At 43.1% G+C, this 25518-nt stretch overlaps 1 protein-coding gene across 2 annotated transcripts in view; it reads left to right on the forward strand.

Moving 5' to 3' along the window:
* Positions 1 to 25518, forward strand: part of ABHD18 (abhydrolase domain containing 18) — a 70702-nt gene that overhangs the window by 23064 nt on the left and 22120 nt on the right. For both annotated transcript variants that reach the window (XM_085898622.1, XM_085898621.1), the window contains 6 exons: positions 4770 to 4854; positions 6987 to 7014; positions 7236 to 7374; positions 8965 to 9054; positions 10555 to 10656; positions 14014 to 14530. In XM_085898622.1, the coding sequence (XP_085754748.1) occupies positions 4770 to 4854; positions 6987 to 7014; positions 7236 to 7374; positions 8965 to 9054; positions 10555 to 10656; positions 14014 to 14530 (961 nt within the window). The remainder of the gene's footprint in view (positions 1 to 4769; positions 4855 to 6986; positions 7015 to 7235; positions 7375 to 8964; positions 9055 to 10554; positions 10657 to 14013; positions 14531 to 25518) is intronic.

Below are 25518 nucleotides of genomic sequence, written 5' to 3' on the forward strand. Positions count from 1 at the left end.
TGTTGTCACCCAGGGTGTCACCCAGACGGCTGTCCGTCTGTCCGTCCGTCCGTCTGTCCGTCCGGGCGTCAACATTTATAGCTGTGAGTGCGATAACTCATAAACTGTTAGCCATATCGATTTGAAATTTGGGTCACACATGAACCACCTGAAAAGGAAGAACCCTATTGATTTTGGGCGTGGCCGGATCCAAGATGGCCGACTGGGGCGGCGGCAACATTTATTGCTGTTAGTGCGATAACTCATAAACTATTTGCCATATCGACTTGAAATTCGGGTCACACATGTACCACCTGAAAAGGAAGAACCCTATTGATTTTGGGTGTGGCCGGATCCAAGATGGCCGACTGGGGCGGCCATCTTGAAAACAATTTTTTTTTGTAATAAATGGAAAACCGCTTATCTGATTTCAATTATTTTTGGTTACTATGTTCCTCACCCCTGGGGAACTTTTTCGAGATGATGACCAAATGGTGTCTTGTTTCCAATTCACCTCCCTCATCTGGAATATGTATGACCTTTTTCATTCAATGGCGGGGGATTCCCCATCTCTGATGGTATATTTAAAGTATTCAAAACGACTTGGACAAATGCATAATTTTTAGTGATGAACACAGAACGCTTTGATAACTTATAGATAAGTTATACCAACGATTGATTAGCGTGTTTTAGGCGCCCACAACCTGCAGTGGGGGGAACAAGTATTTGATACACTGCCGATTTTGCAGGTTTTTCCACTTACAAAGTAAGTAGAGGTCTGTAATTTTTATCATAGGTACACTTCAACTGTGAAAGACGGAATCTCAAACAAAAATCCTGAAAATCGCATTGTATAATTTTTAAAAATAATTAATTTGCATTTTATTGCATGAAATAAGTATTTGATCACCTACCAACCAGTAAGAATTCCGGCTCTCACAGACCTGTTAGTTTTGTCTTTAAGAAGCCCTCCCATTCTCCACTCATTACCTGTATTAACTGCACCTGTTTGAACTTGTTATCTGCATAAAAGACAGCTGTCCACACTCAATCAATCAGACTCCAACCTCTCCACAATGGGCAAGACCAGAGAGCTGTCTAAGGACATCAGGGACAAAATTGTAGACTTGCACAAGGCTGGGATGGGCTACAGGACAATAGGCAAGCAGCTTGGTGAGAAGGCAACAACTGTTGGTGCAATTATTAGAAAATAGAAGAAGTTCAAGATAACAGTCAATCTCCCTTGGTCTGGGGCTCCATGCAAGATCTCACCTCGTGGAGCCTCAATGATCATGAGAAAGGTGAGGGATCAACCCAGAACTACACTGCAGGACCTGGTCAATGACCTGAAGAGAGCTGGGACCACAGTATCAAAGAAAACCATAAGTAACACACTACGCCGTCATGGATTAAAATCCTGCAGCGCACGCAAGGTCCCTCTGCTCAAGCCAGCGCATGTCCAGGCCCGTCTGAAGTTTGCCAATGACCATCTGGATGATCCAGAGGAGGAATGGGAGAAGGTCATGTGGTCTGATGAGACCAAAATAGAACCTTTTGGTTTAAACTCCACTCGCCGTGTTTGGAGGAAGAAGAAGGATGAGTACAACCCCAAGAACACCATCCCAACCATGAAGCATGGAGGTGGAAACATCATTCTTTGGGGATGCTTTTCTGCAAAGGGGACAGGACGACTGCACCGTATTGAGGAGAGGATTGATGGGGCCATGTATCGTGAGATCTTGGCCAACAACCTCCTTCCATCAACAAGAGCATTGAAGATGGGGCGTGGCTGGGTCTTCCAGCATGACAACGACCCGAAACACACAGCCAGGGCAACTAAGGAGTGGCTCCGTAAGAAGCATCTCAAGGTCCTGGAGTGGCCGAGCCAGTCTCCAGACCTGAACCCAATAGAAAATCTTTGGAGGGAGCTGAAAGTCTGTGTTGCCCAGCGACAGCCCCGAAACCTGAAGGATCTGGAGAAGATCTGTATGGAGGAGTGGGCCAAAATCCCTGCTCTAGTCTGTGCAAACCTGGTTAAGAACTACAGGAAACGTCTGATCTCTGTAATTGCAAACAAACGTTTATGTACCAAATATTAAGTTCTGTTTTTCTGATGTATCAAATACTTATTTCATGCAATAAAATGCAAATTAATTATTTTAAAATCGTACAATGTGATTTTCAGGATTTTTGTTTTAGATTCCGTCTTTCACAGTTGAAGTGTACCTATGATAAAAATTACAGACCTCTCCGTGCTTTGTAAGTGGGAAAACCTGCAAAATCGGCAGTGTATCAAATACTTGTTCTCCCTATTGTATGCCCAACGATAGTCTAACGTATGCATAGCGTGGCAGCGTATCGTCGACGATTACCTGAGGTTTTCTATTCATAGGCTGCAACTTCACTTTTAATAAATGCCTGTCACTCGCCTAATGTTTTTGGACGCTGGTGCTCGGCAATTGAAATCGTTTCCATTGAACGAGTTAAATCGCTTCCACTCGACTATTGAAATGATTTACACTGAACGATTAAAATAAATGGCTCTCACTCGCCTATTGTTTTTGGACGCTGATGCTCGGCAATTAAAATCGTTTTCATTGAACGAGTTAAATCGCTTCCACAGCACTGCAGTCACGGCACCAACAGCAGCAGGCTCAGTGCCAGCCTCATGCCAGGCTCAAGCGGATCCCTGTAGAAGGTGTACTGCTTGGTTATCCTTGGACCCACTCTGGCTAGCAGCTCGTCGAACATCGCTGGAGGCATTCGCAGGAAGTTGATGAAGGATGCATGGTCCTCGTTCCTGAGTTCCACCATGAGCTGGTCATATATGCCGTAATGGCGTCGCCTCCCGATCCATGGTCTGACCCAGTTCCTTCTCCTCCGTTCACATCTTCTTCTCCTCGCTCTATTGGCACGCAACTGGTGCAGTGTCAACTCGATGAGGTCATGTTGATGTTGGAGGACAGGTAGGTATTGTCGTCTCAGCCTTGTCGTATCCTCCATCTCTCGGAATGACATGGACATGTACTCACCACGAAGTCTAAAAAAAAAAGACGGGTTCCTCCTGCGAAGCCCTTTTTTATATACCAATTCCCCTAATCGCTGCCAATACGCCATAAAACGGCATCTGTGAGTTCGAAACGTGTTCAGTAATTCTGTGTTCGTCCTGAAGACGTTAAATACGTCTACATATGTATTTGTGCGTAGGACATGCTTTACAAATAATTCCCAAGCATGTTACTCATAGGTTATAAATAAGTCACGGGTACCCCAAACATTACTTTGATGTATTTCGACGTATGAGGAACTTTCAAGTAACGTGTTGCGAAGTGTGAACAACGTTCGTGTAGCGTGCTTTCAAAACGTTACTCATAGGTTAGAAATAAGTTTCGGGTACGCTAAACATTACCCCGACGTGTTTCGACTTATGAGTAACTTACAAGTAACGTGTGTCAACGATCGCATAACGTGCCTACAACTTATGGCCAGCGTAGCGGAACGTGTGAGTCATACACCGGCAACGTCGTAGAATTTCAAGCATGCAATCATTTGAGGACAACCCAAAAGTACAACGTTTAAAGCCAGCATACTACGACGTATTGCAGTGTTTTTCAGCGTGCTCTTAACGTATACAAAACGTACCCATAACGTATTCGACGTGTGCCAGCGTTTTAGACAAATTTTTCATAAATCGGCATACGCTCGCTAAATCGTCAAGGTGTGACAGCGGCTTAACCCATCACGTGTTCCCCGAAAAGGGCCTCTTTTCACAACTCTGAAATTTACATTATTTTTCAGTTTTTGGTAACCTAAATTTTTTTTTAAACCTCTGGCAGTTCACTGCTTAGCTTTGTACCATTTCAGGTTATTCACTGGACTTGAACTGCTTAAATTTCAGTAAAAACTGAAAAATGGGGGTGTTCTAAAACTTTTGACCGGTCGTGTATGTATGCTTTTGCATCTCCAAAGCTTGTGTCCACTTCCTAAAAGTATATCGTTGTACAATAAAGGCTCGCGTCCTCAAGCGCTTATTGTGTGCAAGCCGAGTGAAGAATGTAGCCAGAGGATGCTCTTCAGTGGACATATATCATTGTGGGTAATTCTTGAGAGTTTTGAGCTCATTGTTTGATTAAATTTATGCATGGTAAGATGTGAGCTGTTACAAAATCCAAAGGTGTCATTCCACTGGACCCCAGAGTCATTCTTCCTTTTCCTTTTGGATTAATTCCACTGGTCACCCTTGATGCTTGTTCATACTATTTTGCCTTGCATCAGCCAAATGTTTTGCACTGATTGCCCAATGCTGGCCCACCTTTCTTCAGAGTGGAGAGACGACGTATCAACATGACCAGGGTTAATTTGATAATGAAAGCAGTTGTAGAGTAGTTTCCTTCTACTTAATTTTAGTTGTTGCATCCTGAAGTGAGATATTGCAGCTTCCTTATTATAGTACATGGCTGAAATAGAAGAGGTGAAACATAAATTTTTAAAAACTAAAAATTACTGGATGTGAATTTTTTTACTCGTTGCATCATTATTAATATGTGAATTGCCCAGTAATCTGTGCAGGAAACCTCATCTTGCAAATGATTGGCTAAAACGTCCAATGTCTCTTGTACATTTCATAGCCAAATTGGGGACCCACAAACTCCTCTTCCTGGTTAACTGCACAGTTGTGATGATGTGCTCTTTGGTAATTTTCACAACCTGACCTTGATTTGTACTGTATTTAAATTTGTATTTCTCGTTTTATACATTTTTCTGCCCTTGTTTTCCTTCTGTGGAACCAGTTTTTCTGGCGGAGGCGGAGGTTCATGGCTCGGCCAATGATCAAGGAGGCCGGAATTGCCTCTCTCCTGCTGGAAAATCCATACTGTATCCTTCTGTGATCGTCGCAAGCTTGTTTCTCAGCAGCTATTACTCTGACTGTGTTCAAGGGCACACACTAATTGTGTATTGGAGAGGATAGTTCAGCCTGACTAACTTCTGAAAAAAAGAATTTTTCTACAGTTGGATACATTGCTTGGATGGCCTAAGATGTGGTTTTTCAACTTGTAGACATTCTTTACAAAGTATGTGTTCACAGGTTGACATTCTGTGTGTGAGACTGGAGTGTCTTGGCCTCATTGAAAGTAAACTGATGCCATCAATAAATCTCCATTCCATTGGATTATGGACATATGGTTTTGGATAATGGAAAGCATTTCTGCTGTTGTTTACCTGGTTTTTTTTTGCTTTTTGTTTTTACATAAATGTTTAACCAGCATTAAATTTGGTGCCAAAAATTTTAACCAAACTGAGATTGATTTTGGCCAAACAAAAAAAAGAAAGCGTAAATGGGGAATACACATTTATTAAGAAAGGAAGAAGTTTGACAGGAAAATGGTATTTAACTCGAATGGCAGTTGGGAGAGCACATATCTCAGCCAGGCTGAGCATTTTCCATTTTGTATCCCACTGATAGGCTGGATCTGCTGACCTTAACCAAAATCTAATCTGCTTGTTATTGTCACCTAACCAACTCGTCCACCAAGTTTTGTCATACTCCGTCCACAACTTTTTGAAATATCGTGCAAAATATATTTTTTGGTCGCAACTCTCAATGGTGAAGAATCGCTTAAAAATTTTTTTTAAACAACCCTCTTTTCCGGATTCGGATCCTCACAAATATCAAATGGATTCGTTCTTGTCACACACCCAACCAGTCCACCAAGTTTTGTCTGAATCCTTCCATGACTTTTTGAGGTAATCCTGCTCACAGACGGATAAAAACATGACCTCCGTCCACTTTCTGTGGTGGAGGTAATTAATGTAACTTGTATTGAACAGATAAGCTATCTTTTACAGTTGAATCCAAGGTAGATTGAATATCACGATAGAATCGGCCTTGGCAATTTGCTCGGAACTGTCGATGATATTGTGGACTTTGCTTTGTAATCCAGTTCCAAGGCCATTAAAACAGGGATCATGTGAGTTTAGCGCTCCATACAATTCGGATTTGTATGCCACAACTGAAGCTGAGGGCTGTTGGTTTGATTGAGCAGTACAATTTGGGTTTGAATTTGCCAATTGTCTGAAATAGTGATACTTCTGGCTATTATATTTGATTGTATTTATTATCTTGCCAAAACGAAGTTTTTGCAAGATATGTTAGTCAGCTTCTATGTTTTTTTTTATTTGTCTGTAATCACGTATAAAAAATTCTGCAGAGCACAGTTATCATTGGAAATTTTTGTAACTTCGCATATCAGAGGCCTATAGAGGTCCCTTTCAGCGCATAAAATTTTGAAGGTCAAGGTCACTTTGTCGCAAATCAGGGGAGTTGACGAAACCCTTATTTTTTTGAGTAATTTTGATCGGATCGTCTTCAAACTTCATGGGAATATAGTTCATGGTCTGGCGCTCAGATTAATTTTTGGTGGCGATTGGCCTTGACCCTCATGGTTAGCGCCTGAGGTCAAACATATTTGACCCCAAGGTCAAATTTTCAAGTTTTAGGAACCATATCGTGTCGTCCCTCAAATTGAACACCTCTGAGTGCTTTCTAGATATGTCAAGCTTGAGACATTATGACGTCATTTGGTGACGTTATGAGGCAAACGCATATTTTTCATGGTTACTCTGTAGAACGATTCTCATCGGAATCTCTCGTAGGCAGATATTCCTCAAGGAGTCGCTCCTGGTGGATAGCAGCTCTGTTCACCTCAGTGTGACCTTAAAGAAGTCACACATGGTCACCTTTTGGCAAGATACTTGGTTTATTTTTATTTATTTGTTACAGATTATTTATGATCTTTTTATTGTTCTTTGTGCAGGTGTAATCCAGACATTTTCATCCATTATGTAGTCATAGTGTGGCCCTTGAGGAGATGCCAACTAGCTTTAGATGGAGGGAACTTTGTAAGTACACTGTCTCGGCTTGTCAATTAATCTCTCGAGACCTTTTTCTGCTCAAAATGTAGCAAAGCATATCAGCTGCTGATTACCTTGATGCTTGTGGCCTCCAGATGGCTATCGAAAGCCCAAAGGACAAGTGTAAGTTCACTGTGTTATGTGATAAAACCCTGGACATCTTAATTTGCATCCATTTTTGTTATTTCCCATTCCACCCCACCCCTCGCTCGATTCATTAATTTTTTTTAATGTTGTGTAACTGGTGTTGCCGATGTTTAAATTTTTTTTTACATGCTTTGCATTGCACAATGGTTTTTGTTGCATTTTCTAACATACCATTTTCATTCCTGCTCAATGACAAGGCGATCATGCCTACGGCGTGTTGCTGATTTGTTTGTCATGGGTGGAGCACTTGTTCTCGAGTCAGCTTGTCTGCTGCACTGGCTTCAGAGACAAGGCCTGGGTCCTTTAGGCATGAGCGGCGTCTCCATGGGAGGCCACGTGAGTGCTGGTGGTGTGGCGTGGTTAGCTTAGTGATGTGCCTCTTCAAAACTTTAGGAACATCTTCATCTTAAAGGGTGTCCTTCTGCGTAATGTCTTCCATGAGCATCAAATATATCAGACATTCACCATCATTTTCGATTTCCACCTGTTTTGCATCAGCATTGATCTCAATCGCGAGGTAAATGTAAAACGTGAAACTATGTTGTTTGTGCCGATTGACATCGCATAATACCTGCTTTCCTTGTTTATACGGCCAACATCGAACTCTGCATCACTTTTATTAAGTCACAATGGTTACTGATGTTCATGAAAACGAAACAAAATGGATTCCATATAGACAAGGAACGCAGTCATTGGGTGCTTCAGTCTGCATGGCAAGAGCAGTATACCCGTCACAGAGCACCTGTCAGTATACTTGGTCGGAGAGTACAACGTACACCTACGTTGTATTCGTGCGTTGTTAATTTGTCGGATTTGGTTTATCAATAGTTACACTCTGCATGCAAAAAGGTCCTTTTAATTAAATTCCTGCAACCATCCAAGATGTTCCTGCTTTTCATTTCGATATATAATTTGTGAGAAAATAGTTAATATTGTCGATTTGTTTTTCTCCATATACCTTGTCCAAGTTGTATTTTTATCTTGTGTGTATTGGATTACTGAGTAACTCGTCTTTTTCCAGGCCTTTTTGAATGCTCCTCGTATCCCGGACCATAAAGGCCTGATTCTGACATTCGCCATATTTTTAAAATTGCGTCCGATTTAAATAGATTTTGCATAAATAATTTGTAATACGTCGTCTTTTTGACTCCTTGAATTGCAGTTTTTCCTCATTTCATTTGAATACAACAATTGATCTGCAATATTTTCATTTGTGGATGAGTTTTGCAGCTGTTGTGAATTTGATTAAAACTCCAATTGTGGAGGTCATTGTTATGACCAGGGAATGAAACTTTTGAAAAAAAGCAGGGATATTATAATTGGCTTCTATCTGTCTCTGTTTGTCTGTCCCCGTCCGTCACACTATTTCTTAAATGGTTTTGCAGAAATTCATTAAACTTGGTGGTATGATTACCACATGGCACAGATGAGAGCAGTATTGTTTTTGGCTCTACCCTTGAGGTTCCTGGTTTAGGGTCAACAAGTCAAACAAACAAAAAATGCAATTGCAGGAACATTTTGAAACTTTTTGATGAAATTTTGTACAGTACATGCAATCAGCATGAAATATGTGATGATTTTTTTTGGTTTTGACCCCCGGTTCATGCGGTAGGTTACAGGGGTCAAAATGGGAAAAAAGATTTTAAACTCAAAATTTGATATTGGGTCATTACTGGTGGAACTTTTTGCCATCTGTCAACTTTGCTTTTGGTGGGAAGCGTGGGGATTTACAATGGCGTGCCATCGACTTCGCTGTAGTTTTTAATTTTGTTTAAATTTTTGCCCTAAAATCCACCTCAAGACTAAACTGTCCCATTAGCTGAGAAGGTTGTTCATTTGTGTGTACAGTATATATCTCCTTTGAACTTGATCCTTAGCTTGCCTTGAGTTTAAAAAACATTGCCTGACACAATGTGTCCATTCCAGATGGCATCTATCGCTGTCAGTAATTGGCCAGAGCCGATTCCACTGGTACCCTGCCTTTCATGGTCCACTGCTTCGGGTGTTTTCACTACGGTAATACGAGATAAAAGTTATTGCCATTTGTCCTTACAGCTTTGTGCCTTGCCAGTAGAAAAGGAGGAGGTATACATCTTATATATTATTTCCGAGTTTGTGGTTTCGTGTCACGCTATCTTCGACTTTGTTCTGCGCTCGAGTAACGTGATATTCGGCTTGCATTATCTCAAAGACCATATGAGGTGCATGGTACAAAAAAAAGTATATAAAATGGTTCTGAAACAGTGAAATCGTATTCCACTTACTGCATTAAAGTAAAATTACTACTGATACTCTGCATCAGTTCCTTTCTCAAACACACCCACCCCAACATGTCGCGCAGAACGTGGGTTATGCTAGTACATATATTAATGCGAGGCTTTTGTCTTTCTATACTTTGTTTACATCTTTTGTACATTTGACATTGCTTAATATTGAGTACCATTGTGGCTTGTTTTTGATTTTCCCCGGTCAGTTCTGCTTGAACAGGCCTGAGGCACAGAGATAGCCGATCGATCTCCCAGGAGCAACCTAAAGATCCTTTGCACCTAAGATGTGGCTTGTTGGTGGTGACGCTGGACTGGCATCCCAGAGGTTATAGGCTCAAATCCAACTGATTGCATCAGAATTCCAAATTTGAGGAAGTAAAGTTAGTTAGGACAACTGCCATGCCACTCTTGGATCATGGGTAAAAAGACATCTGGGTGGGATAATGCACCTGCCCAAACAGGTCTGGCATACAATGTGACACTAATGTCTACTCATTGTGGTCAAATATTATTTCCTCCCCTCATTAGAGGAGGCCATTCTGAATGATTACGGGCTTTAGTACTTGCAAAATAAAATAAAATGTCCTTGCTATGCGACAGAGACCGATTTCACTCGCTATGCTACAGACAGTTACAATCGTCACTGGCCCCCTTCGTTAAACCAAGGGGCAATCGTGCTCTATAGTATAAATTGAGGCATTTTTAGGTGAGCAGTTTATATTGTATTGGAATCTGAGCTTGTGGAGTGAAATTATCAAGCTATGTGTTTATTTATTTGAAATGTAACTGCTGTAGACTTAAATGCATTATCCCATTTCAATGAGCATGTGCCAAAACTTTGTATGCAATATTTCTCGTTCTTTATGAACAACTAGCATAACCCGCGCTCTGCGCGAAATGTTGGGGTGGGTGTGTTTGAGAAAGGAACTGATGCGAGAGTATCGGTAGTAATTTTACTTTAATGCAGTAAGTGGAATACGATTTCACTGTTTCAGAACCATTTTATTTACTTTTTTTGTACCATCCACCTCATATGGTCTTTGAGATAATGTAAGCCGAATATCACGTTCCTCGAGCGCAGAACAAAGTCGAAGATAGCGCGACAGGAAACCACAAACTCGGAAATAATATATAAGATATTTAGTTTTGTGCCAAAAGATATTTTTGAGTGTTCGACCCAAATGATTCATTTGCTGAAATATATTTTTTGGAGCATGGTGAGACAGATGTTTGTATTCTTGATTGTCAGGGTGTGCTCAGCCAAGCAGTGAGCTGGAGGGAGCTGGAGCGGCAATTTGCCAAAGATGGCCGTTACCTGCATGACGTCACCCCATTGCTGCAGTATCATGGGGCAAGTGTCTTTGTCAACACTCAAACTGCATTTAAACCAGCATTTTGTACTGGATCGGAATATTTTTCACCCTTGTTGGTGTGTTTACAGAAGCATTTGATAAACCACATTTTTTTATTTTCCTGTCATGTCTGGTGACATATGGAGCCTCTTGAGGAACTCGTGCTACTTTAATTTTGTCTTTCTTTGCCTTACTGGCTGCCATCCAGGTGGTTTCTTGCTCACTCAGCTCCTTTTCTACCATACGCCATCAGGTCTTTGGAGGTCATCAAACCCTCTTTCGACCTTCAGGCATCCAGTGCATCGCTCTAAAGTACATTTACACTTCATTATACTTCGTGTAGTGGGAGACATGAACATTGGATACCAAAACTGGAAAGTAAAAGAAGAGATCATGGTTTTGGATGGGGATGATCTGAGATGGTGGTGAACAGTCTTGAAGACTTGGAGGGAAGGATGGGATTGAAGAGAATGTGGGAATGGTGGACTGTGTGGACCCTGCAGAAACCTGGGGTGGGGGGTTGGTCAGACGAAGCACAGAAAGAGCAGAGGCTGCAAGAGCAGAAAGGAGGCAGTAGAAGACAGAGAGACCACCAGTGACCTGTCTGAAATGGTGAAGTGATAGGTCCATAGACTCAGCTTCTTCGTGGGAGGTTCCAATAATCTTGAAGGCCTTTGTTTCCACAGCCTCAAGCTCAGCAATATGTGAGGCAGGGGAACCCACCCAGAGGGGACAGCAGTACTCCATCAAGCTGTGGATGAAAGCCTTGTCTGTGGCTAGGAGTTCAGGTGTGTCAAGGAAGGACTTTGTACAATGGAGGATGCCCAGTCGGCGACTGGCTTTGGAGGCCACCTTTGGAAATGTGGTTTGCCCAAGAAAGATCAAAGCTCATAGTGAGGCTCAAGAGTTTGATTGACTGAACTTCTTCAAGGGGTTTGTTAACGAAAATCGATAGGAAGGTTTGCCGGGAGGTAGTGGGGAGAAACAGATTTGTCAGGATTAAAAGACATATTCCAAGTGTTTGAACAGCTTGTGATTTTTGTCAATATCTGAAGAGAGGGCAGAGGAACCTGCCTATCTGAAAGATTAGGAATGTCACGGCAGAGGGTGGAGTCATCCATCAGCAAAGAGAGAAATTTGAGACAATAATCTCCAATTTCCCATAGCTCAAAGCATTTTTGCATTTTCACATATATTAGGTGTAGGAGAAGGACATTTGGAATGATGAAAAACCAAGACAGTGCATGCAATTTGAACAATGGATGAGATCAACAGGACATTTATTGAGGTGTGTTAATCGTTGTAGGAAGCGAGGAGAAGCTGACTTTGGGCAATAACCCTTCCCACGGTAGTTAGCTTACCTCAATCAACGTCCTGCTCAACCTGTCCTTTGATACGAGCCTTCACCAGCACCAGCAAGACTAGTTCTTCAATCTATCAACATGATTTGAAACTGAGTTCCATGCAGCATTAACTGTTCTTGGTTGAGAACAACAAATAGGTCAATATTTATGATTAACATTGCCATTCATATGTACACGTAAACATCAACTGTGCATGCTGGTAACATCTGGGTGTGCACGATAGATTGTTCATATAACATGTAAATAAAGATGCTGTGCTCACACACTCGATGGCCGATTAAAGGCTGGTGAATTGTTGACAGGTGACCCAGGTTTACGTCTGCACCGTGTCAATGCAAAAGTGAATCGAACATGTGAGATTTATCATTAATTATATTGTTGCGGAGCCAGGTATTGGCTGTGAGCACGACCGCGAGGTGGAGCAGTAGGTTTGACTCTACCAAACACCCGGAATCTAGATCGTACCTTTCGGAAAACTCCGTGGGTACGGGTCCCTTACCGGACCGTGAATCGTCAATAATTCCACCACATGGTACAGGGTTATTTGCCAATCTTCAAAATACCTAGAGATCCACGTGCGAGTTACCGAGTATTCACACCCTCGACGGCACCCGTACGAGTCGAGCCGTTAGCGTGCCCGACCCGTGCGCAACCTGAGCGGATGGTTGCCGAAGTCCTGTCAGGCCAAATGTACATTTACAGCGGCAACAGCCTTTATAATTCACCAACACGTGCCATGCTCAGCCAATGGAAGAAACACAGCAACGAACTGATACATTTAACAAATGTATTTATTTATAATGGGGGAAAGGGGGGAGCACGCAAGAAGCAGAGTTATCTGACTATAGAGATGCACGTATGTACAGCAAAGAGCACTTAAACAATTCCAACTTACAGACAGGCCCACCGACAGACACACACACACACACACACACACACACACACACACACACACACACACACACGGCCATGGACCTGTCCACCTCGTGTGGTTCGGCTGACACGAGTGAACTCGACCAGCGTCGAGATGCGATGATAGCATCCAGAGCTCTCTTCAGCGCTCGTCCCGGCAACCAAAACTCTTCTCTGTATCCCAAACTGTCGAGAAGGCAGGAGGTTTCTCTGCCACTTCTCCAAGTCTTTGAGTTGAACGTCGAAACGAGGGATGATAACTCCACACTCGTTCAACCTGCCTGTCAGATTGACCACAACCTTGCCTGCTCAATGGTCATCGACTATATCAAAAGCTCTCTTGTTCACCGACAGAGAGACGGTGCGCAACCGACTTGCGGTTCTTGTGGAGAAAGGATCTCTCTTCCCGGTCCGATCGCGCCGCAACCTTATTCACCCCCGTCCAGGGGGGGGGGGGTAGGGGCCGTCTCCTCCCTCCCCGCTTTTCCTCACTGGACGGTTTTGGCGCACAAAATGCACTCGTTGCCCTGTCATTGGCCAAAACGGGTGGCAAGTCCGTCAATTGGCCCGGGGGTGTGGTGATGTCATGCGGACCGCCTTTCTCACCGTCGTGGGGTCTGATTGGCTGAGCGGCGGCCACCTCACTCGTAGCACGCTGATTGGTCGAGGGCCGCCGCGAGGCTCCTCCTTGAACTCCGCCCACCATGGCGTCGGCCAGAGTGAGGTGAAGGTGAGGGTGATGCTGGCGTTGTTGTAGTCAATGTTGGTGGTGTAAAAATAAACGAAAACCCTGACTATCAAAATAACTCCGCAGCGCATGAACATTTAATTACCCATTAAACAAGGGAAAAGGGAGCTATCTATCCACATTTACTTATCGAAATAACTGAGCTATAGGACCTGTATGCTAAGTGCTCATGGCTTCCAGATTCGTAACAATATCATGCCACTTCGGTCATGATTGTGTGGAATAAATTTATTCTTGGCTGATGTCGATGATTTTCTTTCACTATTAATTAATACATTTGTCTTTTTATTTACTTATTCCCCCCACCCCTTCCATCCTTTGAATTTCTGCAGACGGATTCTTTCTGGGAAGGTTGGGAAGCATTTAGCCAGGAAAGCCAGAGTCACGCCTGTCCTCCTCAACGGTGGCTGCAGATTGGACGGAGGAGGAAAGTGGGTAGACTAATGAATATTTTTGGCAAAACTGCCCATCATTTTGGAAGTTGTGAAAAGGCAGAGGATGAACTTCCACGAGGCCTTTCGGTAGATGTTGAAGATGGTTCTGGACAAAGAGCCACATATACAGAAGGTTGCAACAATAGTGCCACTACTACCTCATTTAAGAACAAACTACATCGTGCAATAAATATATTTGGGAAAGAGAGCGCATCGACACCAAACGAGTTTGAAGATGAGATCACCCATTCGATAGACCAATTAGTGGTAGAGGCCTCAGCTCCTATAAATACCGAGAGTGTACTCCCAGGATTGACTGGAGTTCAACATGGCTGTGCATCTGGTGTTTGGTGCGACACGCTACTCTTCATGAAAGGTGTCATGGACGAATGTACGCATCTTGCAAACTATTCTGGTGAGCATTTTTTGCAGTTTAATTGCAGCTGTTTTTAATGAGCATGCATTCGCGTTGAAGGTTAAGGTTGAAAATGCCATACTCGTGCATATTGGCAGATTTCCTCCTTGTTTTATCTTTTCTGTTTTTGCTTCCAAATTAAGTAAAAGTAAGGGTTAAAGGTTGAATTTGGGATGGATATGACATGCTTGATAGTATTGTTATTATTATTAGCAAATATTAATAAATAGATATGAGCAAAAGTATTGGGACCATGCACTCAAACTTGCAATTTACTTTCCCAACCTGCATGTGCATATTTTACCCACACTGCAAAGCAGCATAGTTGGGTTCTTATAATGACATTGCATTTCTTTGAAACAATTAAGTATTGCTTTTCTTTGTGTGCTGAAGCACCTGCATCCCATTCCTTTTTCCATGAAGTGAAAGCTTTGAAAGTCATTATTTGTCAAAAGGCTGCCCTGCAGGACCTGCTGCTTTCTCATGGAAGACTGCTTGGTGGTCTTTCATTCTTCTTGTGTATCATCCAGTTTTGTTCTGTCTGCCATTTCAGTTCTCGATTCCTGCCCAGCTCAAACAGAGCAAACATGTTCATATATCAAATCCTCCTTGTCAACCCAACAAAGTCGAGTCTTCTTGCTCCCCTGCAGTCTTTTGTTCCTATATTTTACCATTTGTGAAATTGTCTCCTTGTCTCTGTCCAATCACGTTCCTCCTTGTATCGCTTCATGATTTCCTCTTGCCTCCATCTTGTCAACCCACTTTTTCATTCATTCCCCCGCGCATAAGAAGCGAAAAACGGGGTGAAGCAATTGGGTCACGTCTGTCTGTTTCTCTGTCTACAAACGTAAGTTTTTGATCAAGGAAGAACTTGATTTCAATTGAATGTCGTATATTAAGCACCCGCTCCCTACGGGAGCCGTCAAGGGGGTTATGTTATTATATTTATGCCTATTTTACTCCAATGGGTCCCAGGATTACACACCCAAAAATGGTTGCGATCGGTTCAGCCGTTTTTGGGGTACCTGGGAACAGACAGACGGACAGACAGTGAATTGTAGTAAGATAAATCGGAAAACGAACCTATAGTTTTGCAGTACTTTAGCCCTGAATTTGGCCTGACCACATGCGCAGAGAGGAGTGAGATAATTTTATTAGTTTGTCTGTCTGCCTGTCTATGCCTGGTGTTGGCTTAATGGTTAGGGTGGCGGGCTTTGGACCCAAGAGTCCTGAGTTCAAATCCCGCTCAGCTGTTGAATTAATACCAGGTGGGGTTAACTCGACCTGTCATCCTTCCGAGGTCGGCAAAATGAGTGCCAGCATGCTGGTATATTGTGTCGGAGTGGCGACCCGTCCAGGATTGTGCCCAATAGCCAAGGAGACTGCTTGGGCAGCACCAACGCTCTGCACAGAGTATGGTCCCAATCTCCTCTCCTCCTCTCTGCCTGTCTGGCAGTCAAACAAAATTGAAAATCATTCCAAACAGGAACCTTACTGTTTTTAGAGACATCAAAAGGACATGACTGACAGGCACGTAGAACGAATGTAACTTGTTGAACAAGGTGGCGTGAAGACACTGCATGAATGGTGTTAAAATTTCTGCAATTTTTATTTCTACAGCCTTTAAAATCTTGATTATATTTCAATTGAATTATATACTAGAACACTGTGGAACACAAATTGGCTTTTTGTCACTTTCAAAAACTTTTGTTTAGCAGTACTTGGAGAAAATATTATGGTAGACAATCAAATTTGCTGCTCGTAGATTCCACCCATGTGATTTTTTTTCTTCTCAAGACTACGTGGAGTAAGGTGTTCTATGAACTCTTTCGTTCTTTTTAGCTCGCCTGTTCGAAGAAAAGAGAGCTATAGCGATACCCCCGGCGTGAGCGTCAGCATGAAAATGTTAAATTTTTTGTATTACGGAAAAACTCCTCGACGGATTTCGACGAAACTTGGTGGTGGGGGGGGGGGGTTAGGTATGGTTCAAGGATCATGCCATTAGATTTTGGAGTTGGTCAGGTCAGGTCAGGTATGGGAGCATGTGCCAGAACAGCGCGTCGCTGCGTCCACTTTCCGCCGGTACTCCAGGGGCCTCCGTCTGGCCATCCCCCAGGCAGATGCCAGGCCCATCCCCATCTCCTTGAGATGATGGTCAACCTGCTGCAACCACGAGGAACGTGGTCGGCCCACTGGCCTCCTCCACTCATGAGACTCCCTCGCTGAGAGAATCTGGTGAGCAGGATCAGCGTCAGGAAAACGAGCCACATGTCCATACAGCCGCAACTGACGCTCACGGACTATGCAGGTAACAAATCTCATCCGAGTCTCTCTCAGCAACTGCTCGTTGGACACAAAATCCGACCAGCGATAGCCAAGGATTCTCCGAAGAGACCTGTTACCAAAGGAATTAAGTCTCCATCTCAGATCCTTGGTCAGAGTCCAAGTCTCGCATCCATAGAGCAAGACTGGAAGTACCAAGGACCTGAAGACTCGGACTTTCGTCCTCCCGCACAGGTACCGGCAGCGCCACACCCCATGATCCAGTGAATCCATGACTCCCCAGACCCGACCCAGACGTCTTTTGACCTCTGACTCACAGCCAGCAGAGACATGAATATCACTGCCAAGGTAAGTGAATCTCTCCACGACCTCAACATCCTCACCACAAACAGACACAGACAGGACAGCAGCATCCAAGATGTCACCGAAAGCCTGGATCTTAGTTTTGACCCAAGAAACCCGTAATCCCAGCAGCTCCGACTCCTCATTCAGCACCTCCAGGGCCCCCAAAAGGATATCTCAAGTCTCCGCAAAGATGACTGCATCATCTGCAAAATCAAGGTCCGTGATCTTGACATTCCCAAACGATGCACTGCAGCTTGATCTCTCTGACATCCTCCCTAAAATCCAGTCCATACAAGTGCTGAAAAGTGTGGGGGCCAGTACACACCCCTGACGAACTCCAGTAACAACTGGAAATAAGTCGGAGATGGTACAACCACACTTCACAGCACTCTCAGTACCAGAGTAGAGTTCAGACATCAGATCGATCAGTTTTGGTGGCACCCCACGAAGACCAAGAATCCTCCAGAGGACATCCCGATTCACTGAATCGAATGCTTTACAGAGATCAACATAGGCTGCAAGCAGCCCCTGCCGAAACTCTCGTCTGCGTTCGGTGAAGACACAAAGAGCAAGGATACGGTCAATCGTTGACCTCTTTGGTGTAAAGCCTGACTGCTCTGGACGCTGGTGCTCAAGCAGATGGTAGCGAACCCTATCAAGAATTATCTGAGCAAAGACCTTGCCCGGCACTGAGAGCACCGTCGCCCCTCGGTAGTTGTTGCAGTCTTGGCGATCACCCTTCCCGTTCCAGAGAGGAACAACAAGGCCCCTCTTAAATAAGTTGGGATGATGCCTGTGTTCCAGGCAGAGCACAAAACTGCATGCAACGACACGAGTGCAGCATTTCCACCAGCCTTGAGAAGTTCAGCATGGATGCCACAGATACCTGGAGCTTTGCCCCGTTTCAACCGGTTCACCGCAGCCCGTGTTTCCACAAGAGAAGGTGGACCACAGTTGATTCGAGGGTCAGCAACAGGGATTGTAACACCCTTGACGTCCAACTCAACAGCTGGGGGATCAGCCTGGTACAACCGCTCAAAGTAACCGGCCCAGCGGGCCTTCACTTCAGACTCCTCTGTCAAGAGCCGACCACTCTCTACTCTAACTGCAGTGCTCCGAGGGATGGGCTTGGATGAACGCAATGCGCGAATTCCCCTTTAAGCGGGACGAGAATCACCTGTCCACAGCTGATGCTGTACCTCCTCACAGATTCCTCGCACATAGGCCTCCTTGTCCATCCTCACTGCACGTTCAGTTTTACGCCTCAGCTCCCTGAACAGCTCAGCTCTGCCATTCAGCCTGGCCCTGCGACTCTGGTCAATGGTATCCAGTGTCCCTTGATAGACAAAATTCTTATTTGCCCTGCGGTGCGTTCCAAGACATCCACCGGCAACATCAAGGACGGTGGTCTTGAAGGCACTCCACAACTCTTCAGGACCCCCAAAGCAACCAGACCCCCAAGTGTCCACTCAGCCTGTTCGCAAACTCCTTAGCTACTCTCTCATCCCTGAGCTTGCCAACATCCAGCCTCGGCTGGGATGGTACCATTCTCCAGGATTTAAGGTGCAGCTTTAGAGTTGCTACAACAAGCCTGTGGTCAGTATTGAGGAACTGAGCACTCCGGTAGACCCTGCAGTTCTGGATCATCCTCCAACGACTGTCAATGAGGACATGGTCAATCTCCTTTGCCACACCGCCAGCGTTGGAATACCAAGTCCAGCGATGAGCTTGTGGGCGCTGAAACCATGAACCAGCCACCCTAAGTCCATGACTTCTTGCAAAGTCAAGGAACTTAGTGCTATTCTGGTTCATAGTTCCTGACCCATGGGGACCAACACACACCTCCATAACCATCCCTATCAGTTCCAGTCGATGCATTGAAATCCCCCAAGACTAGAAGTGTATCTCGTCTGGGGCACTGATCAACCACAGACTCGAGCGTGGCGTAGAATGCATCCTTCATAGTGAGATCACTCGCCTCAGTCGGAGCATAAACAGAGACCAGGGAAATGACACCTAAGGAGTGACGAATCCTTAATCTCATAATACGCTCGTTGACCGGTGTTACCGGTCCCCCCCCCCCCAAAAAAATTGAGAGAATTTTTTTTTTTGCATTTTTACATGTTTTAAGTGATTTCCAACCCCCCCACCCCCCCAAAAAAAAATTGTCAGAGAAAAAATAAATTTTGCAACTTTTTATTCAACAAAATTTCGATTTCTTTTTTTTGAATTTCGACTTTTTTTTAAGTGATTTCCAACCCCCCCCCCCCAAAAAAAAAATGTTGGAGAAAAGAACTATAACTGTCAGCACTGTTGACATCATATTTAATGAATGAGATATAAGGTTCACTTGAGTGACCCAGCAGTATTGGCGGCGGAGGTTTTGCACTCTCTCGAGTGCTCCCCCTCGAGTTTCCTTTCTAATGTTTTTATCGACCACACTATTTTTTTTATACGCCCGATATACATATATATATATATATATATATATATATATATATATATATATATATATATATATATATATATATATATATATATATATATATATCGGGGCGTATTATGTGATAACGGTCGTCCGTCCGTCTGTCTGTCTGTCTGACCGTCCGTTCCTGTCCGCACTCTAACTCCCAAAGTTTTCAACTTTCACGTTTCATATTTCCTACATAGGTACAGACTGTGGAGACGGTGTGTCGCAACATACGTTCATCTAAAGTGGTTGTCATGGCAACCGGGATGCTCTTTTCCATCCGTTCCTGTCCGCACTCTCCCAAAGTTTTCAACTTTCACGTTTCATATTTCCTACATAGGTACAGACTGTGGAGACGGTGTGTCGCGACATACGTTCGTCATCTAAAGTGGTTGCCATGGCAACCAGGATGCTGTTTTCCATGTCGTAGCACAATTCTGTATATACCTTCTTGTTAGGGCGTATATTGTGCTCACTTGCGCTCTTGTTACTGATTACAATATACAAATACATATATGGCTTTATAATTATACTTCACTGCAATGCTTTATAAAAAATATTAATTATTAGACTCGTCTTTTAAAAAAACGATAAATGTATAAACAGGCGAGCATTGGGTGGCTTTGACACCAACTCTGGTTTATCGTTCCATTTGTGGTCCTGCCATGCCTGCTGGTGGCTTAATGGTTAAGGTGGTTGGCTTAGGATCTGAAGGTTTTGAGTTTAAACTCCAGCTGTGCCCAAATAACACCACATTGGTCGACTCAGCCTGTCGTCCTTTTGAGGTTGGCAAAATTAGTACCAGCTTACTGGGGGCAAGAAATCCATAATAGTTGATCTGGGGATAGCTGTTTTGTGCTCCCCTACCCAAGTTGTAAAAGCCAGTGAAAGAAGAGCCTTCGGGACGCCTCTGACTTCAGTCGACACCTTACCTTACCTTGAGGTCCTGCAATTAGCAGGCAATCTTTGTCTCAGCCTGGTGGTGTCTTTACAGTTCTGGTGACAGGCTTAAGATATTATGGTCCTGAGTTCAAGCCCCTGTCGTGCCATAAATAACACCAGGTGGGTCGACTCGGCCTGCCATTTTCCGAGCTCGGCAAAATGAGTACCAGCTCTGGGAAAATGAATCTGTCAAGTATTCTGCGTCGGAGTGGCGACCCATCCAGGATTCGGAGTCGATTCCTATTCTGCCTTATCTCGATTCGTTCGTTGTTTCGTCAATTTATATCAAAAGCTTCTCCTGTCATTCTTTACAAAACAAAGAGAAGTTTGTTTTGCTGTGTCCAGTTTTTTTCAAGTTGTGAAGAAAATGAGCAGACTTGTACTCACAAACTGTGGGTATATGAGTCTGACTTCTCCTTCTGAGATCCGACAGACAGAACTATCCTATTTTATCTGTTTAGATTATTTTGAAATTCCAAAATCATCATATTTCTTCACAGCAAAGATATTGCAGCATATTTATGAACAGCAAATAAAAAAAAAAAATGTCGGGAGTGATCGAGGAGCAGTCTGTTGTCTTGTGCACCACCCCGATAAACTGGATTCAATTTTATTCATGTAATTGAAAAGAAAATTACAATTTTCCTGGAGGTTTGGATTGATTTGAAGCAACTTTTATTTATATTTTTTTCCCACCCAGGAGCATTTCCATGTTTCAGGGTGCGACAGAGACAAACGACGGCATTAGCTTTTTCTCTGTGCGGCAAAACGAAGATCAATCGATATCTCGCAGAGGCGTGATTGGACGCAGATTGTTGTCTGTTGAAGTTATGGAGATCCAAGGAAGCGAAGTATCCGATGCTCGCGACAATGGCTAAAAAGTAATTGTGTACGCTTGCCACCAGTGACTGCAGAACGTTTATTCAGCATCTCCGGAAACATTGTAAATCACTGTTGACACCGCCAAATATAGGGATACTGACATTTCTCCATGACAACTTAAAACCATGATAACATGAGAAGAATCATGAAGTCATTAGTCATGCTGCAAACATAATGAGTAACAAATATCTTGTGATTTGGATCTGGCAAACGTGTTAAAGAGAAGAAATGAAAATAGGTAACAATAAACAATTACAGCTGTTTAATAATAAACAATTACCAGGGTGTTGTAACCTCTGCTCATGTAGAATGTTTTAACAATAAATATGACATCATATGTCGTGTGGTGTGGCAGCAATGTTGGAAAAAAGGAAAAACCTTGGACCTCTGAATCTTGGAAACCGTTTCATGGAAAAAAATTGAAACTTTTCACATATCAAGTTCTCCCCATGAGAAATGTGATTTTTTTTTTTTTTGATGATGTCAAAGGTGGCTTCATTATGATGTCCTACTTGCATATGTCGAACGCTTTATCTCGTCAGTATGAAAAATTTTGAGGGTCATCTCGGGATAAATTGTTTGGCCGAAACAAATTGATGACTTCATCGTTCAAGATCCGGATCTCCTTAAATACTGAGCACATGTACGGTGCCTTTTGAGAGCGTCAATCATGAACTTTTAAATATTGTTACGAATTTGGAATTCAATTGCACACAACATACAGGTTCCCTTAGTCAGCTATGTCGATAATTGCATATCGATATGTTGATAGCAATCCCGATATGTCGATAGCAGATACCGTTCTTCGGCTGCTGGACACGTATCAGATTGCTGACAAGATCATCGGTCTCTCATTTGATACGACTGCGTCCAACAGTGGCATGATTACCGGAGCCTGCACCATAATTGAACAGTCCCTTGGAAGACCTCTTCTTTGGCTGGCATGCCAACATCACATTCACGAGGTGGTACTGAAGAACACCTATGAACTCCTCTTCGGCTCTCCCCCAGGTCCCGACATTCCCCTCTTCAAACGATTCTGAGGAAAATGGGACGTCTTGGACAAGACATCTGCCGGTACCCTCAGCGACGAGCAACCCCTGGATGAGTGGAGCGAATCACAAAGGCTGAAGATGATAGACTTCCTCAGGAGAGTCATCCATGATGCAGCCCACCCAAGAGAGGACTATCTTGAACTCCTTCAGCTCTCTCTTCTCTACCGAGGAGGATGGAGCGGAGATCTGCCTCGATTTTGGGCCCCTGGAGTCTACCATCAGGCGAGATGGATGGCAAAGGCTATTTATATCCTGAAGATTGCCCTGTTTTTGCAACAACTGGAGCTGACGAGTTCGGAAAAACGCGGAGTCCGACGACTGGCCCATTTCGTCAGTCTCACTTACGTCACATTCTGACATGAGGCAGCTGTCCCAAACTGTGCACCGAAGAATGACCTGGAGTTCTTGGCGATTCTCCAGGTGTTTGTGGATAGAGACCTCGGGTCAACGGCAGAGAAGGCACCTCTGGTACCTCTCAGAGCAAGGAGTGGCCCTAGCCTTCTTCGACGAACGAGTGTCTCCCGATGACCGGGCGGCCATGGTCAAGAACCTAAGCCATCCAGCAACCTCGAAAGCACTCAAGAGACTTGAAAAGAAGAACTTCACTCTCCCTGACGGTCTTTCCAAATTGGTAACAGGGCGAACACTAGAGGCCATTGGGATCTTTGCTGGGAGGATGGTCATTACCTATAACGTGGAAGATGTTTTGCAAGATCCACAAACTCGTGCCACCGTCCGAGGCCTGCAGGTCACCAATGATGCAACAGAGAGAGGAGTGGCACTGATACAAAAACTCCAAGCCCGAACCGAAGACGAGCAGCAGAAGCAGTTCCTCCTCAAAGTTGTTCATCATGACCGCAAGACGGTCAAGAGAACAAAGGCTGGAGTGACTGCTAAGTTCCCTCCTGCTCCTTGAGCCCAACAATTTGATTGCCCTGCTCTACTTGCATAATTGTTCTACATTTCTTTTTCATAATTTTTTTTGTTAATTTTCAGTTCAATAAACGTTCGTTGCAATTTTTTGTCTTCTCCTCCATTTGATTTTTTCGAAGTTTCACTTGAAATGTGGAATCTTGTCCAACTGTGGGACCAGTAAATATTGACGAATCAAACCAAATATTTGCCTAAAATATTTATGGGTCATAAGAAACAAGGGGACACCCCTTCTGACAATTTTCAACTAATTTCATTTTTTTACCACCATGAGTGAAACACCCGAATATATATGTATATATCGGGCGTATAAAAAATAGTGTGGTCGATAAAAACATTAGGAAGGAAACTCGAGGGGGAGCACTCGGGACAGTGCAAAACCTCCGCCGCCAATACTGCTGGGTCACTCAAGTGAACCTTATATCTTATTCATTAAATATGATGTCAACAATGCTGACAGAGTTATAGTTCTTTTTTCCATTTTTTTTTGGGGGGTGGGGGGGGGGGGGTTGGAAATTCCTTAAAACATGCAGAAATACAAAAACAAAGAAATCGAAATTTTGTTGACAAAAAGTTGCAAATTTTTTTTTTCTCTAACAATTCCTTTGGGGGGGGGTTGGAAATCACTTAAAACATGCAGAAATGCCAAAAAAAATATAAAAAATTTCTCTAACAATTTTTTTTGGGGGGGGGGGAGGGGACCAAGTCCAAAATCTAATGGCATGATCCTTGCACCATACCTAACCCCCCCCACCAAGTTTTGGCGAAATCCGTCGGAGTTTTTCCGTAATACAAAAAATTTCACACTCACGCTGACGCCGGGGGTATCGCTATAGCTCTCTGTTCTTCGAACAGACGAGCTAAAACATCGAAATTTTGTTTTAAAAAAAAATTGCAAGAAAATGTTTTTTTTCTCTAACAATTTTTTTTTGGGGGGGGGGGGAGGTGGAAATCACTTAAAACATGTAGAAATGCAAAAAAACAAAAAAAATCAAATATTTTTTCAAAATGGCTGCCATAGTGGCCATATTGGATTTTGGACAAAGTCCAAAATCTAACGGCATGATCCTTGGACCATACCTAATCCCCCCACCAAGTTTCGTCAAAATCCGTCGGAGTTTTTCTGTAATACTGTTCACAAACAAACAAACAAACAAACAGAAAGGGGTGAAAACAGTAACCTCCGATCTTCGATGGCGGAGGTTAAAAATTGGGTGTTTGGGTGAATTAGAGCACCCCTTTTAAAGATTATAATCAATGGCCTTATTTATTTATATCCTTCATCATGCGCATCCTTGGACAACCTCGGAGTCCTCACTCACCCTGGATTGGGGGTTCTAATTCGCCATTTGGCTTGGCCTCTTCAAACATGCCTCGATTTTGAAACACGATCTCCTCTCATGGACCAATTAAAGTTTATCATCAAAATATTATGTCGGATTTGAGAATCGGATCTGTTGAACAAAATAAGTGTCAATCTGGAGTGAAATCCAAAATTTTAAACAAATTAGCGTTTTTTATAACTTAGTGTATTTATTTCAGCAAAGCGTTAAACTTAACATTTTCTACTGTTCAGACTATTATATTGAGTGGAGAAAAGCTTATGGAATGTGCATAAAGTGTCAATTCATTGAGTGAAACGCCGTGCTTCATATAACCTGCTTTTGCAATGCATGACAGCACAGTCCACAGGGGTCCTTTTTTTTCCAGCAATTACATATGCTGTTTGCTATTTCTGTTTTGGGCGATTTGCTTGCATTACAAAATATTAATATATGTAATATATATATATATATATATATATATATATATATATATATATATATATATATATATATATATATATATATATATATACCATTATAGTTGCGCCAATATATTAAGTCGGTAGTTTCTGTAAGCGAAGAGAATTTTTGTTTTGTTGTTGTTGCTGCAAGTGAAGAGGCTTCTTTTTTTTTTTTTGCAACACACCATTTTATGTGTGCTTTCATTACAAAATATTAATATAAATATACTAATAGTCACTGCAATATATTAATAGTCGGTAGTTTCTGCAAGCAAAGAGGTATGGAGACGGC

Source organism: Eptatretus burgeri, chromosome 10 (genome assembly GCF_056783735.1).
Source record: "Eptatretus burgeri isolate ZD-2024b chromosome 10, Ebu_testis_v1, whole genome shotgun sequence".
Classification (NCBI taxonomy): Eukaryota; Metazoa; Chordata; class Myxini; order Myxiniformes; family Myxinidae; genus Eptatretus; species Eptatretus burgeri.